This window comes from Myxocyprinus asiaticus, chromosome 26 (genome assembly GCF_019703515.2).
Source record: "Myxocyprinus asiaticus isolate MX2 ecotype Aquarium Trade chromosome 26, UBuf_Myxa_2, whole genome shotgun sequence".
NCBI lineage: Eukaryota > Metazoa > Chordata > Actinopteri > Cypriniformes > Catostomidae > Myxocyprinus > Myxocyprinus asiaticus.
Window position 1 is genome coordinate 28,031,135 of NC_059369.1, and position 17,520 is coordinate 28,048,654.

The following is a 17,520-nucleotide window of genomic DNA, read 5'->3' on the forward strand; positions in this document are numbered from 1 at the left end:
AGCTGAGCCTGAAGGCAAGGCTCTCGATTTACCAGTCAATCTATGTTCCTACCCTCATCTATGGTCACGAGCTTTGGGTAGTGACCAAAAGGATGAGATCGCAGATACAAGCAGCAGAAATAAGTTTCCTTCATAGAGTGTCTGGCCTCAGCCTTAGAGATAGGGTAAGGAGCTCGGACATTCAGGAAAGGCTCAAAGTAGAGCCGCTGCTCCTCCGTATCGAAAGGAGCCAGTTGAGGTGGTTCAGACATCTTTCTAGGATGCCCCGGACGCCTCCATGTAGAGATATTCCGGGCATGTCCATCCGGGAGGAGACCCCGGGGCAGACCCAGGACAAGCTGGAGAGATTATATCTCTAGGCTGGCCTGGGAACGCCTCGGTATGCTCCCGGGAGAGCTGGTTGAAGTGGCTGGAGAGAGGGAGGTCTGGGTAACCCTGCTCATACTGCTGCCCCCGTGACCCAGACCTGGATAAGCAGGAGAAAATGGATGGATGGATATATGCACAGTTTTCTGCATGGGTTAGGTTTAGGTGATAGAATATATCTTTAGCCTGCTATGAAATCAATGGATGTCTATGAGATGTCCTCACTTATATAGAGAAACAAACCTGTGTGTGTGTGTGTGTGTGTGTGTTTGGAGCAGTGTGTGAAGTTCCAGAGTCCACTTAGTTGTTCTGATTTACCTTGTAAGATGTAAGCCGCCAACATGGCTGCATCGGAGGTTTTGCAAAGGAGACGACCATGGTACAGATCTCTCTTGATCTGCAGGAAGACGAGATACCTGCAACCAAGACACAAAGTGAGAAGTCAAATAGAGAGAGAAAAAAACCTCATTTATGCCTTTATCCTCCACATTAGTGTTTGAATATGTAAGTGGTTAACAGGAGAGTAACTTACAAGGCTAAATATTCAACCATTTATCTGTAATGAGGGCTGATAATGAGGGACACAAATGCGCAACATGAAACATTACACTGTCATGGTAGAAGGAAAGATAACAACAAAAAGATTGTGTATTTAACCAAAATTCTGAATATTTGTTTTTAGATTTTGTTAAATTGCTATCTGCTTTCAGAGCAAGGATACGTGTGAATTAAAAACAACAGTGTTGTTTTGGGAAGGGATGCCCCAAAGCAGACTGCTGTTTCTCTAAGTTGGGAGAAATGAGACCTCAATACTCAAAAACTGTTGCACACCCAAACGTTTGCATCTTTGGGCCTAACACCTGTTTAGCAGTTCTATAATGTTACAAGAACAGATGATACTTAATTAATAATGCATTTTAGAGCTGACAGACTAGATTTTTCTGGAAAGAAAACACTGAATGCAATGCGGAAAAACTCAACAATATATTAATCTTTTTGACACTGACTTTGTGCAGTAAAATGTCATTTTAAATAAGTGCATTACAGTGATTTTACAAGTAAGAGGTATGTCTAAAATGTTGTACCTAAGAACACAAATGTTGAATGATCGGTGGTGATATTTCCCACAGTAAAATTACTGTAATGCACAGACTTAAGTGGCTTTACTGCTTTTATAATATGGCAGCAACTAATGTCCAATATACAGTAAGATTTATTATTTAATATGATTTTAACTATTTGTTTTACAGTAAATACAGCTCAATAAATAAAACATTAAAATTACACAAAACAAAAAAATAACTGACAGACATTATCTCTGAATTTATCAAGCTGTTGAATTTTTTTTAACGTAAAGATAGTAGCTTCCCGGCCTACACAACCATTCTCACATTTTGCTATTCATAAGTCAATCTGGTCCCTCAGCAATGTGTCACATCTGCTGGTCGACTCCTCTCACCTTCAGCGCAACAGATGTCCCATGAGTAAAGAGCGACATGCTTGTCTTTAACTTCCCAAAGTAGGCCAGCCCAGCTAGAGCTAATAGCTTTTCACTTAAGAGGCCATAGGAGCTAAAAATTCAATTATGTAGCCTGAATTCTCTCTAGGTGACACCAGCTAAATGGCAATTTCTGTAGCCATCAGTCAATTTCTGGCCTACATATCGCTTTCCTTTTATATCTCTAACCTGCCTTTTATGGAGCAACATTCTACTTGTCAGTGTCGTTTGGTTCTGGTGAAGGACAAACCAAATATAGGAAGAACTAAATGGCAAAGTATTGGGCTGAGATGCTTGTTTTTGCTATTTAAAATATGCACTTCTATGTTATTTCCAACAAACAGAGAAAATAGGATAAATATTAATAATACAAAAATATGTAATATTAAGTTGTTTATCTCAGTATGGTGAGGGTGAAAAGGAACTGTTGTTAAAAATGAATACCTTTGATATTGTTAGTAGTGCATTTATTTTTTTGTTATATGTTCATGCAAGTTATGTGCTTCCAGAAACCTGGGGTCAGTGGCATAGAACCCTTGTCATCACCCTATAAGCACTATTGCCAAGAAACTATGTTTATTATTAAATAAGAGACACATGCTCCCAAAACTTTAAGGAAAGCATAATTTTACTATATATATATATATATATATATATATATATATATATATATATATATATATATATATATATATATATATATATATTTTTTTTTTTTTTTTTTTTTTTTTTAAATAACAGATCTTATGCTAAATTAACAACTAGAAAATCTAACTTTCGTTATTATGTATTTTTATCTCTTTATTTCTTGTACATGTTTTTACCTCAACCTTTTAAAAAAAACTGGCAGCGGTGGTTGCCAGATATTTACTGTAAAGATACACTCAGCATGTTTCAGGTATTACTGGATGTCATTTTGATGCCAGTATATTTGTTAATATGGTTAATATTCCATCCTACTTGGACCACAAACATCTGCTTTGCTCTTTTAAATATACTGTTTACCACCACAGTCAAATGGGTGGTAAAGCAACAGGCCACGTGATGAGATCAGTTTCATCAAGATTGGCCCTTCCAAGAGCAATGCTAATAAATATATCTAGTGCACAGTGTCACTTACAAAAACACAAAATACCATCAAGGTAACACAAAGGACAATACAATAATGCAATAAACATTAACTAAACATTAACTGAGATGGGGCCCCGTGAAGGGTGGGGTAGTGTCTTTGGAATGGCCCAGGCATGAGCTGGGTCCGTCGGCCGCACACGCTCCCCTCCAGGGTCCACGACGCGAGGGGCGGCGGTGTCCTTGGCAGCCTATCTTCCCAGGCCCACGGCAGGTGAGAGGGAAAGGCGGCCCGGCCACTAGCCCGTCGACCGCAACATGTGCAGTTCTCCCCCGGCGACTCATCTAATCAGCCCTGGGGGTCCGAGGAGCGGGTCTGGTGGTGCATCACCTCGTCCGAACCCTCCCAGCTCTGGTCCTGGGTGTGCGAGGATGCCAGTGTGTGCACACATGGAGAAGAGAAGAGGTGCGCTCTGCGTTTTAAAGACAGTGGTGATGAAGCATTATTCCCATCAGGAGTGCTTCATTCACTGCTGTCAGAACGAGGCTTATTAATTATGCACCTCTTCTCGCTCTCCTGCCCAACTCCCGTCGTGAGCCTGGCTGAAGGGTGGCCCTAAGAGGCGGGGCGACGATGCCAAGCTGGAGGGGCAGATCATTCCACCACAATTGTATATAATAAGTACATAGATGAAGTTGTATTTGTCTTTCCATAATAATCTAAAGTAATAAAAGAATTCAAACTTTTAATTAATTAAACTTAAGAAACTAGAAAAACAAAACAAAACAAAAACAACAACAAAGAAACAGAGAGAGAGAGAGAGACAGAGAGAGAGAAAAAGAAAAATATATATATTTAGAAAAGAGTAGAAGAGAGGGGCAGGAATAAGACTTGGATATGGTGTAGAGTCCCTTGGCAAGACCAATACAGTGCTATATGTTAGTCCGGGAGAATATTACGTAATTGTTGGATATCGTCCAGAAAAGGTTTCCATTGATGATAAAAGTTTTTCAAAGAACCATTTATTGTGTTTTATTTTCTCCAGTTTGAGATTTGACATAATATCACTAATTAGATGCAAGTGGGAATGGGGGGCAGCTTTTTACCAATTACATAGAATATGTCTCCTCGCCAATAGTGAAGCAAAAGCCAAAGAATCTCTTTGATAAATATTTACTGATGTGTTTACAGGAGGCACACACCGCGACCCCGGCAGCAGCTAATCCCCATGTGATGCTGGCGAAGATGGGGGTGCAAGATGACCTGGAGGCCTTTCTGGAGCTCTTCAAGTGCATGCCCCAAGCTCTGGAATGGCCGCTGGCGCAATGGGCAGTCCACCTCCTACCGCTGCTGACCAGGCAAGCCCAACTCGCGGCCCAACAACTCCCGGTCGACAACCTCCTGAGGTACCCTGAGCTGAAGAAAGCCATCCTGCAGTGGGTCGGCCGCAGCCCCGAAGAGCATCGCCAGCGGTTCCGACCCCTGATGCTGAGCGAAGTCGGCCGCCCATTTGGCTTTGCTGAACAGCTCCACGACGCCTGCTGGAGGTGGGTGCTGGCTGAGGAGACCAGCGATGTCGGGGGTGTCATCGATCTCGTGGTACTGGAACAATTCGTCTCCCAACTTCCAAAAGAAACTGCAGAGTGGGTCCAGTGCCACCAACCGGCATCGCTGGATAAAGCAGTGCATTTGGCAGAGGACCAATTAGCGGCATACCCGGGGGCCAGCGCGCCCCACTATCTCTCTCTCTCTGTGGTCCCTCCCCCTCCCCTGCACCTCCTTCTTTCCGACCTATCCCATTCCCCCGGAAACAGTTGAACAATCCCCTGAGACCGGTGCCCCTGCCTCGGAGGTGTACTAACACTCCTGTCTCTCTTTCTCCCCCGGCTCTACCCATTCTTCCTATCAGGTGGGGGAAGCTTCCACCACTGGTGTGGCCGTGAAGTTTGGGCCAGTCTGTTGGAGTTGCGGGGAGCCAGGACACATCTGCAAACAGTGCCTGGTGATGGAGGTGGGGATATTGATCCGGGTCCCCGACACGCCACAGACCGCCTTCGATCAAGCCGGGATGTACCAAATACCCATTAGTATTAGGGAGGTACATACCAAGCCTTGGTGGATTCAGGTTGTAACCAAACCTCCATTCATCAATGCTTGGTTCAAAATGGGGCATTGGATACAAATGATCAGGTGAAGGTGGTGTGTGTGCACGGGGATATTTACGATTATCCTACAGTGATCGTCACTATTCTATTTTGGGGTCAAAAGCATAACATTGAGGCTGTGGTTTGTTCCCCCCTCACCCATCCACCAATTTTGGGTATTAATTGGCCGGCTTTTCACGAATTGTTAAAGGGGTTGTGCATGGATGGGTCCTGTAATACGGAGCCGGGGCCGTCTACATCAGCTCCACATCAGGATGATGTAAGGAGGGGGAAGCCTTGGCTTCCATTGTTCCCTTTGACAAAGTTGGCATGGACCTCGTCAGGCCATTAGAACGGTCAGCATGCGGGCATCGCTTTTTGTTGGTTCTGGTGGGCTACGCAGTGCAATACCCGGAAGCAGTGCCTCTTCACAACATCTCAGCAGGTAGTGTTGCGGAGGCACTCTTCAGAATAATCTGAAGATCAGAGTGGAGATTCCGAAAGAAATCCTCATTGATCAGTCGATTATGAGGTAGTCGATTATGAGGTAGTGCATATGGGTAGAAGTCTGAGGTCGCTGTGAAGAGTGGGGCTCATAGCAAACCCAAAGAAATGTGCAATTGGGCGGGTGGAGGTATGGTATCTGGGGTTCCACTTGGGTCACGGGCAAGTGCGACCCCAAATTGATAAAACTGCAGCGATCGTGACCTGCTCGAGACCCAAGACCAAAAAGGAGGCGAGACAGTTTCTGGGGCTGGCCGGCTACTATTGAAGATTTGTGCCTAATTTTTCCGACGTCACCAGCCGCTGACTGATCTCACTAAAAAGGAAGCCCCAGACCCGGTCCAGTGGACCGAGTCAATCCAACAAGCTTTCACGCAGGTAAAAGCTGCACTTTGTGGTGGGCCGCTTCTTCATTCCCCTGATTTCTCTCTCCCTTTTGTTTTACAGATGGACGCATAGGACAGGGGGCTAGGTGCTGTTCTGTTCCAAGTGGTGGAGGGGGAGGAGCGCCCGGTGCTGTACATTAGTCGAAAGCTCTCTATGAGAGAGATGAAGTACAGCACCATAGAGAAGGAGTGTTTGACCATCAAGTGGGTGGTCCTCACTCTCCACTACTATTTGTTGGGATGAGCATTTACCCTCTGTTCGGACCACGCCCCACTCCAATGGCTCCACCGCTTGAAGGATGCCAATGCCTGGATCACCTGTTGGTATCTGGCACTCCAGCCATTTAAGTTCGAGGTGGTCCACAGACCGGGGGCATAGATGGCTGTCGCAGACTTCCTCTCTATAAAAGGGGGGGGGCAGTCCGGATGGTTCCTCCGGCCTGAGTCGGGCGGTGGGGGTATGTGGAGGTGAAGGCGTGGTCGAGCGCCCGTCTGGGGAGAGAGAAAACGGTAAGGACATCCACCTGAGATGAAGTATGACTAATTACCATTTCCATGTTCACAGTGACAGTCGGGGGAGATAAAAGACAGCCCAGTCCACCAAAAGGGAGAGAGAGCCCAGCTGAGAAGCTGCATGTGTGTTGGCCACTGCCATTGTTCTTTTATATTGAATCACCTTGAGTTTGTGTGCGTGTAAAGCTGTACCGTTGCGCTGTAAATTGGACGAGTTTTTGAGTTTAATAAAAGACATTCCTGTGTGGAAATCACCGTCTTCCGCTTCCTCCTTTAGATCCAAATACAAACATCTGTTACAAGGGGGTATCCAAAAAAATAGCAGTAAGAGGACAGGGAAATAGATCTCTGGTAAACTATAGAAAAAGTCTCAAAGAAGGATAAATAAAGGAGTAAAATAAAGACATTTCATGTAAGCCAAAGGCTTTCTTAAACTGATTTAGGAATTTCAATTAATACCAAACTACAACATTACTCTTCGACATAGACACAGGAAGAGGAAGAGAAGCCCCAAACAGTGCGGGTAGGGAGTAGGGGTGAGTTAATGTTTTCTCTATTTTTACCCAGATAGGTGTATCAGTGCTATCTGACAGGAGCCAAGAGGTCATACTACTGATGTTGGCTGCCCAGTAGTAAAAAGTTAAATTAGAACAAGCCAAGCCACCCTTCCTGCATCTGCAGGAAGCCTCTTGAAATTCAAGCTACTTTCCCTTGCCAAATAAAAGAGAAAATTAAACTGTCCAGGGATTTGAAAAAGAGCGTGTAATGAAAATAGGGAGGCGTTGTAAAAGGAAGAGAATCTTGGGGAGGATGTTCATCTTTATACAGTTGAGCCTGCCCACCAAGGAAAGTGGAAGGGACACCCAACAAATCATTCCTGCAACATTCTAGGAGAGGGCCAAAATTAGCTTGAAAAAGTTTTGAATGTGATCGAGTTATAGTGACACCAATATATAAAAAAAATATTGTCCAATTCTGAAAGGTACTGTCTTTTGCAAAGGAGGGGGGTAGTTTATTGGGAATAATTAACTTTTACTTTGGTTCTTATAACTTATAACCTGAGACCTTCCCATTAACATCAAGCAAGGAAAAGACACGAGGAAGTGTACTGTCTGGGTTAGCTATGTATAAGAGATGATCATCTGCATACAAAGATAATTTGAGTGTCACCTCTATGAATTCCCTGAATATTCATATTCTGGCGCAGAGCTATAGCAAGAGGTTCTATAAAGACAGCAAAAAGGAGCAGACTCAGAGGGCAGCCTTGTCTTGTGTCTCTGTAAATACAGAAAGAAGGTTGTTAGTCAGTACCGAGGCCATTGGAGCTGAATAAAGAAGCTTGATCCAGGAAATACATTTTTTACGTTTTCTTTAAAACCAAATTCTTGTAAAGAATAGAAAATCCCATTCGACATGATCAAAAGCTTTTTCTGCATCGAGTGCAATAATTGCTTCACGAAGGGATACAGGAGTAGTATATACAATATTTAACAAACAATATATATTAGCTGAGGCTTGTATTCCTCAAATAAAGCTGGATTGATCAGTCGAAATGATGGAGGGAAGTATTTTTTCAAGGCGAAGTCTTAACACTTTAGAAAGAATTTTAAAATCTATGTTAAGAAGGCTTATTGGTCTATATGAGGAGCAACAGAGAGAGTCTTTCCCTTTCTTCAGTAAAAGAGAGATGGAAGACCTATTTAATGTAGAGGGAAGTGTGCCTTTTTAAATGATTCACAATACAACACATGTAAAAGGGGGATGAGTTTAGTTGCAAATTTTTTATAAAAGTCAGGTGGGAATCCATCTGGGCCAGGTGCTTTGCCACTCTGCATGGAGGCTATTGCTACCTCTATTTCCACTGCAGAGAGAGTTTGCTCAAGGTCAGAGCTACTGGTATGATTGATCTGTGGGATCTTCAGTGACGCACAAAAAATTAACAAAAAGTACGGGGTCCAGTTTAGATTCACAGGTATAGTGTTTGATAAAAGCATTTCATTTGGTCATTGTGGCATGGGAGGCGTGGTCAGGGAGAGCAGAAAGGCTTGTCACCTGGGTTGTAATTACACTAACACCTGTCTCTCATTATAGTGATGGTGGAGGGAGACCTGATAAGGCCCACCAGAGCGTCAGAGTGAGAAAGAGAGACCACAGAGAAAGTTGGCTGCATGTGCCTTTACAGTGTGAAGCCCCAATGACTCGTTTGTGTGTATTTTGGCCACCAAGAGCCGTTTTTGTTTAAATTTTGTGTGACACTGAAAGAGTAATAAAAATACTCACATTGACTGTTTGCTGTCTCCTGACTCCTCCATTGCCCACAAACTCAGAAACTATCACAGTCATTAATAAGATTATTGTCTGAGGTTATTTGGCCTGCAGGTGTTTTTAAGGCATCAATCGTACATGCGGCAGCTTGTTGCCGAATCTGAGAAGCTAAAAGTTTGCTTGGTTTTTCACGGTCCTCATAAAACCTACAACAGGATCTGAGTAGCGACTCCTCAGCACTCTGCATGGTCAATAAATCAAATTCTGTTTGTAGGGTTAAAAAGTTGGGATAACGGATTAATTGGAAGCTGTTCATAATTCATAATAAGTTTTATTACTGTGAGCCGTTTAAAAGATAATCTGGCCACAGATAAATGCTTTAAATGTCTCCCAACTAGTTGAATGAGAGGTGTCAGACTCAGGGTTACAATGAGTAAACAAATCAGTCTGTTGGGACAATAAATTTACAAATCTGAGTCAGAAAGGAGAAGAGGGTTTAAACGGCAGAACCTGCTCCAAGTCGTATTTGGGGAAAAAAGTTCAAGTTTCAATGGGGCATGATAAGAAATAACAATACTTTGATATTCACAATTTTTCACAGAGCTAAGCAGGGATGAGTCAACAAAGAAATAATCTATATGAGAAAAATAATTACAAACTGGGAAAAAGAAAGAATAAGTTCTGGAGGTGGGAAATTTGAAGTGCCATGGATCAATATAATTATGGGCTTCCAGAAAATATGACAAAACTTTAGCAGATTTAGACAGAGAATAGGTCTTTTTGGAAGAACGGTTAACGCCAGGGTTTATAACTAAATTAAAATCTCTTCCCATTATTAATTTATGTCCAAATTCAGTATTGAGTTGAATAATTTCGTGAAAATTTTGTCATTATCCCAGTTTGGGGCATAGATATTGAGAAAAGTTATACAGGTATTGTAAAGTAGACCAGAGACCAGTACAAACCACCCATTAGGATCAGAGGTACTGTGAGACACAGAGAAGGGAACATTCTTGTGGATAAGAATGGCAGTTCCTCTGCTTTTTTTAACTAAAATTAGAATGGAAAAGCTGCCCAACCCATCCACGTTTAAGTTTAAGATGGTCTGAGGTAGAAAGATGAGTTTCTTGGAGAAAAGCTATCCCAGTATCTAAATGTGAAAGGTGTTTAAATATCCTATTTCTTTTATTAACATTATTGATTCCTTTAATATTCCAACTAACCAAGTTAAGGGAAAGACCTTGGTGGGATGAGTTGCTAGACATCATATAGTACCTATTGCTTAGCAGTCTGGTGTAAGATCAAGTTAACGTGCAATTCATGAAAACAAATTCAGTTATACCAGAATAAGAAAAAAAAGGTGGGGCGTTGTAATAACATACCACAGTTACCAGAGCTGTTTATAATCCTTAGGGCTGGCACAACACAATAAATAAAGTCAGGAACGTAAGTTAGCCAGTCAGCCAGAAATCCCATTCAAATTACAGGTTAGACTACCCTTCATTTAAAAGCAAAACAAAGGAAGAAACTGAGTGGTAAATAACAACAGACCTGTATAACGTTACCACTGCTGATTGTGAAGAACAAAAACAATAATGTTCTATTACCAACACTTGTAAATAAAAGGTGCAAACAATCGTCCAACAGAATCGTCTGAAGTATTCGATTGTGTTATAATCATGAGCCAGCCAACAGGCTGAACAGCCCACATCGGTATGTCTATAATGAGTAATCCCCTACGGCTATTATGTGCCAGTGAAATAATTGTCCATAAAGGCAATGGCTGTCGCTGGATCCATGAAGCTCACATTCTCGTTGTTGTAAGTGAAGACCAGATGGGCTGGAAAGTAAAAACGGAAGGAGATGTCAGCTGCATTGTGTCTGCAATTTGCTTCATTCAAAGAAGTACGGAGCCATGCCACTTCGGAGCTGACATCTGGGAAGAAGTGGATCTGGTTGTCCTGATATAGAATTCGCCCTCAATATTGGCTGGCTAGCCATAGTGTTAGCTAACGAACTCTGTAGCTGTGCATGCAGACAATTAATGGCCTTGGTCTTCCCCCCAATGGAGGCTTTGGAGCGGAAGAATGGTGAGCTCTATCCACTATTACTTCCATATCAAAAGCCTCAGTGCCAAATATCTCCAGTAACAGTGTCTTCACAAAGTCTGTTGATCTTAGCTGTTCAACTGACTCCGGCAAACCCACTATACAAAAGTTCTCCCTGCGAGTATAGTTACTTTCGCATCTCCTCGTTATATTTAGTTAGCTGGGTCACTTTGTTTAGGAGCTCCGCCACATTGTCACCTGTAGTAGAAAGGGAATTCTCTACTCCCATATCCTGATTTTGTAGTCAGTAATAGATTGTTGCAGAGTCTCCGGAGCATCACTGCATATTTTCTGAAAAGCCTCAATGGAGTCAAGGTTTTCCTGTCACAGTTTATCGATTGCCTCTTGAAAATCCACCATAGCTTTTATATATTGCTACATTGTTAATAGCAATATATAAATCCGGGGCTAATCCGAATTCATCGTGAGTTTTAGCTGCCGAGGCTCCGGTCGATGCAAGTGCTCCTTTGTCTTACGTCCACTCTTCGGCATCATGTACCTTCGCAATGTTTAATGTAGCAATATATAAAAGATTAAAACAAAAGGAAAACGTGCAAATAACAGTTTGCAATGTATAAACTTTAAACGCATGTAGGAGCTGCACGACATGTTTTCTCTGCTTTCATGCTCACCACAGAAATCCTTTTATTATTTTTTTTATACAAATTATGAACATTGCTGTGTGAAAATCTTTATGGTAATAACAAAAAGCAAACCAAAAGCAATTGGTATTTTTTCCAATGCTAACATATTTGTGAAAATAAAAGATTAACTTGCACAACATGCACTCTTGTTTCATGTCTCTCTCCTCTCATTTCACTGTGATTTATTACTTAGTGTACCCTGCAAACTTTTAATTTCACAGCACAGTAAACACTTTCCTACTCCACACATCAATCTTTACCTGAACAACACACTGTGAGTTGCTGATGAACCACTTGTGCAGCTTACTCAAACACTACATACACATGCACACACAGAAGTCAAGAAGCAAACCATATCAGTGGGACATTAAATATCTCTTATCAGGTCAGAGTGTTAAGAGTTTCTGGGTGACCTCATTGCAGACTGCATGAAAGCATGGAAAAGGCAGAGAAATGCACTATAATGGCAGTCAAGACTTTGCTAGCTAGAGGCTAATCATGTATCATTTAGTGGAATCTGTTAGCAGTCACTGACCAAACAGCACATCTTCCCTTAGCAGCGAGGCAGAGTGAGAAAGAGAACTGCTTTGAATCTCTTTAAATTTTGAGAGAACCAGCAAGAGAAAGAAAGAGAGAGAGAGAAAGAGAGAGAGAGAGAGAGAGAGAGAGAGAGAGATATATTGGCTTAGGCACTTGCATACATTTAAAAGTGCTTTAAGATCCTTTCTATTTTGGTGAGCAATCTTGGGATGTTACTTAGCTGGGCTCACACATAATTTCTAAGCTCTGGAAGAAAAAAACAAAACAACAAAGTGCTTTCAATACTATTACTTACTGATGTTAAAACACTCCATTATTAATTTTAAAGGCACAGTCCATCAAAGGCTTTACCATATTTCAGGATAATCCTTCATAGTCAGTGCAACCACCAGTTGCCAATGACCTGTTGCCATTAATTGTTTACAACACTATTTCAAAAAGAGCTTTATTTTTCAGTTTTCCCTTAATAAGGTCTATACAAAGAAAGCTCATAGTAAAGGTCCATGGCGATCAATAGTCCATAGTAGTCCATACGACTTGTGTGCTTTATTACAAGTCTTCTTAAGCCATTCAACAGTTTTGTGTGAGGAACAGAAAAATTAAATTGTTAATTCCATGATTAGCTTATTATCTTCCACTCTGCAAAAGGTCTGAAATCTCATTCATGTTTGCATTCAAAGAAAAAAATGTGTCAGGTATGATGGCATTGAAGTCAAAACACCATTGGCTCTTGAGTGTGTCATAACTGAACATGATGTGCCAGTTTGAATACAGAGACTAGTGAAAAAAATCAAAAGCTGCAGCAGAGAGGGCGATTTTCTGTGAATAAACGACTTAAATTTCAGTCTTTTCTATTTTGAGCTGAACAGCCATGGTCACAATGGTCTTTTAGCCATGGTCTTTGTATGGAAAAGAGCTGTGGGATTTCTTCAAAAATCTCCTTTTTTTGCTCCAATGAAAAATGTAACAACATACAGGTTAAGAACAACATGAGGTAACTAAAACAAATTACTGAATTTTTATTTTTGGGTGGCCAGAAAGTCAGAAACTGAGCCAGCAATGTAACCAGGTGCCATTTCATCATATGACTCAAATACTGAATGCAAAAATCAGAATCTTTTCACTGTCTCAGTTCATACCTGGTGATCTCCTCCTTTAGAGCAGCAGGATCTGGTGGGTAGAACTTCACCCGCAGACACATGGTGAACGGAGGTTGTGCTGTGTGGAGAAAATCAACATCATAGAACTAACCGGTCATATACCAAATTAAGTCACATCATCCTTTACATGGGTCAGCCAGTTTAACACATGCAAAGGTTTCCTGACCCACTGGATGTCAGAACCACAAACAGCTTCATCATGACTGTTACTATTTAAGATGACACCATCTGTACATGTAGAATACCACTGAAGCCCATTTGTTTTCAATAAAGCATGCATCATTAGTCACTATAGTGACGATGTCTGTAATTGCTCCATTACGGCAACTAGCACACTATAAATAAGATGACGGATGATACTTACATTTCATCTGCTTAGAAATTGACTTGGTGAACTCCAGCCAGTGCTAAAATGACAAAGGAGAGAGTTTTAGAGCTATAAGACCAGTTTGTTTTTGATGGGGGTTTTCTATTGACTTCTGTGGCTTTTATTCTGAGCTAGATCTTTTCTATCCCCAACCACACTCACAAACAGATACGCATATTGACAGAGTTGTACATGTACAAACACAGATCTATTTTCCATCTAACACATTATTTATTATACAGGAGCAGGTGGTCAGTGTGAGTTGATATACAGAGAATTTCAATATCAGAGTTGGGGGGCAGGGTGGATTTATTAATCATTTCATCTTTCTTCTCTGCAGCTAAACATTAGCACATCTTCCACACCATGCTGAAATTCTATTACTGCTATTGTGTGTAGTCATAGATAAGCCAAATCAGCCAAGCTGAACCATTGGATTTGAGAAAAATGTATGTTCAGGCTTTAGCACCAGTAGGCTAATGTCTAGAAAGAGCATCAGGCTCTTTAACTGGATTCGGTTTCAGGTTGTTGTGAGCTGAAAGCTTTTTGCCAATATTTCCCTTTTCACATTATGGTATTCTGGGTAGTAAGCTAATCTGTGGCATATTTTGCCAACTAGGAATAATCTAATGGGAATTGTGGGCACTCGGAAGATGCTAACGTTGTCCCCGTGTGTCGTCTACAGCAAACGAGCATCCTTTAGATGGTCTCATTATTATTAATGTCACTCAATGCATGAGGTTCCCAAATGGGTCAACAGAAAAGACAGACAAGATGAAACTCAAGAGTGTGTGTAAAAACATTGTTCTGTCAGGTTTGCATTTAAAAGACGCAGATCAGAACAGATCTCGAATTCTAGAGAGAAACAGCATTTTTATTCTCTCCTTAAGGGAGCTAGAATATGTTGATTTAAACTCATTCAAATAGTTATACAATTACATAAAAAACACATTTTAGCTCGTCCTTTTACTTAAATGCAAACACTGACCTGAGGTTGTGCTACAAACAATAATTATAAAATATTGTGTTTTTAAAGGGATATTGTTATCAAAAGAACTCCTGTGGCAAGAGCTCTTTTAATCTTACCAAGAGCTGTGTTGCGAGTTCTTGGCTTTTTCTTTTTATTCTGTATGCAATGTGAAAAAGTCAACAGACCCTGCAATCTAGTCTATTTAATTAACAATATTCCATGAAATATTCCACTGAACTACACTTAGAAATTCTTGTTTTGCCCCAAATTCACACTCATGTCTCTATCATGGTCTATTTTCACCAAAAAAAAAACAAAAACCTTAATTGTCTTTTTTAATAATTTTCCTTTTGAATCCCTATTAGCATCTTTTTCCAGCCTGATCTCATGAAAATTATGTTACTGTGCATCATTACATGCATCATTACACATTTTGCTGAAGTTTCCCAGTGAAATGTCCAGCAGTGGGTGCCAAAAGCAAGTGAAAAGGTGTATTCAGACGAGGTTTTAAAGGTGAATGCTAAATAGAGGTTTTAATGAATAAAACGTAATTACCTAACCTAAAACTTTAAACTAATCATAACCAATAGTGTCCAAAAAGCAAATAAGAGGTTGACAAAACAGACATCCTTACCCTTAAACAACACCTAAGCCTAATTGATTGTGTCCTTAAAGGAAATGCAATATGAAAAGCACATTTATGAAGCAACCACATCATTTCATGTAGCTTCTGTGACACTTCTGCCCCAAGTATCATCTTGTGTGTTTAACTGGGCTCAAACGTTTTCTTCAGAGCCCAAAGTCCAAAACTCTATCAGGGGAGCTGGAATAAGAGTGCAAATGTACAGTAGAGGGTCTGTAATACAAGCGTTAAAATGTATAATTTTTAAAATGATGCATTATAGTAAAAGTGTTTTGATATCGTAACAGCAGTGTGAGTAATAAAGCAAAAATAAGTGTTTATAAAGTCATAATCAGCCATTGTTTCAGTGATTTGAGTAAAAATGAATAAAACGAACAGTTATTGTAGTATTCATTTCATCTGATAAAACTGTAGAACGCGGCATGTAAAACTCAAGTTTGCAAAAATATAGCAATAATAATGTTCATTCTATGAGACTAGGTTGTCTTTTACAGTGGGAATGTTTGTAAAAGTAACACAATTGACCTGGGGCCTCATTTATAGATATGTTCTGTATGGTAATTTTCTAAATGTTCCTACAAACGATTTACAGGTGCATCTCAATAAATTAGAATGTCGTGGAAAAGTTCATTTATTTCAGTAATTCAACTCAAATTGTGAAACTCGTGTATTAAATAAATTCAATGCACACAGACTGAAGTAGTTTAAGTCTTTGGTTCTCTTAATTGTGATGATTTTGGCTCACATTTAACAAAAACCCACCAATTCACTATCTCAAAAAATTAGAATACATCATAAGACCAATAAAAAAAACATTTTTAGTGAATTGTTGGCCTTCTGGAAAGTATGTTCATTTACTGTATATGTACTCAATACTTGGTAGGGGCTCCTTTTGCTTTTATTACTGCCTCAATTCGGCGTGGCATGGAGGTGATCAGTTTGTGGCACTGCTGAGGTGGTATGGAAACCCAGGTTTCTTTGACAGTGGCCTTCAGCTCATCTGCATTTTTTGGTCTCTTGTTTCTCATTTTCCTCTTGACAATACCCCATAGATTCTCTATGGGGTTCAGGTCTGGTGAGTTTGCTGGCCAGTCAAGCACACCAACACCATGGTCATTTAATCAACTTTTGGTGCTTTTGGCAGTGTGGGCAGGTGCCAAATCCTGCTGGAAAATGAAATCAGCATCTTTAAAAAGCTGGTCAGCAGAAGGAAGCATGAAGTGCTCCAAAACTTCTTGGTAAACGGGTGCAGTGACTTTGGTTTTCAAAAAACACAATGGACCAACACCAGCAGATGACATTGCACCCCAAATCATCACAGACTGTGGAAACTTAACACTGGACTTCAAGCAACTTGGGCTATGAGCTTCTCCACCCTTCCTCCAGACTCTAGGGCCTTGGTTTCCAAATGAAATACAAAACTTGCTCTCATCTGAAAAGAGGACTTTGGAACACTGGGCAACAGTCCAGTTCTTCTTCTCCTTAGCCCAGGTAAGACGCCTCTGACGTTGTCTGTGGTTCAGGAGTGGCTTAACAAGAGGAATACGACAACTGTAGCCAAATTCCTTGACATGTCTGTGTGTGGTGGCTCTTGATGCCTTGACCCCAGCCTCAGTCCATTCCTTGTGAAGTTCACCCAAATTCTTGAATCGATTTTGCTGGACAATCATAAGGCTGCGGTTCTCTCGGTTGGTTGTGCATCTTTTTCTTCCACACTTTTTCCTTCCATTCAACTTTCTGTTAACATGCTTGGATATAGCACTCTGTGAACAGCCAGCTTCTTTGGCAATGAATGTTTGTGGCTTACCCTCCTTGTGAAGGGTGTCAATGATTGTCTTCTGGACAACTGTCAGATCAGCAGTCTTCCCCATGATTGTGTAGCCTAGTGAACCAAACTGAGAGACCATTTTGAAGGCTCAGGAAATCTTTGCAGGTGTTTTGAGTTGATTAGCTGATTGGCATGTCACCATATTCTAATTTTTTGAGATAGTGAATTGGTGGGTTTTTGTTAAATGTGAGCCAAAATCATCACAATTAAAAGAACCAAAGACTTAAACTACTTCAGTCTGTGTGCACTGAATTTATTTAATACACGAGTTTCACAATTTGAGTTGAATTACTGAAATAAATGAACTTTTCCACGACATTCTAATTTATTGAGATGCACCTGTATAAAACGTTTGTACGCATGCTTGTCAGTTAGAGTATGCACAATATTATTTTCACGTCAGTTGCTGCCTTTACAAATTCCAATTTGTCCCTCACTTTTGACGTAGGATCAAATCCATAGAATATAAACCTGATTGTTTATGCGGTTTATAAATATTGCACAAATACCTTATT

The 17,520-nt window shown here is 40.8% G+C and overlaps 1 protein-coding gene across 2 annotated transcripts in view; it reads right to left on the minus strand.

The window, feature by feature from the left end:
- LOC127416815 (FERM domain-containing protein 5) overlaps positions 1–17,520 on the minus strand; it is a 186,717-nt gene that overhangs the window by 28,027 nt on the left and 141,170 nt on the right. For both annotated transcript variants that reach the window (XM_051656367.1, XM_051656366.1), the window contains exons 3-5: positions 13,562–13,604; positions 13,177–13,255; positions 685–782 (exon numbers count right to left, since the gene is read on the minus strand). In XM_051656367.1, coding sequence (XP_051512327.1) covers positions 685–782; positions 13,177–13,255; positions 13,562–13,604 — 220 coding nt within the window. The remainder of the gene's footprint in view (positions 1–684; positions 783–13,176; positions 13,256–13,561; positions 13,605–17,520) is intronic.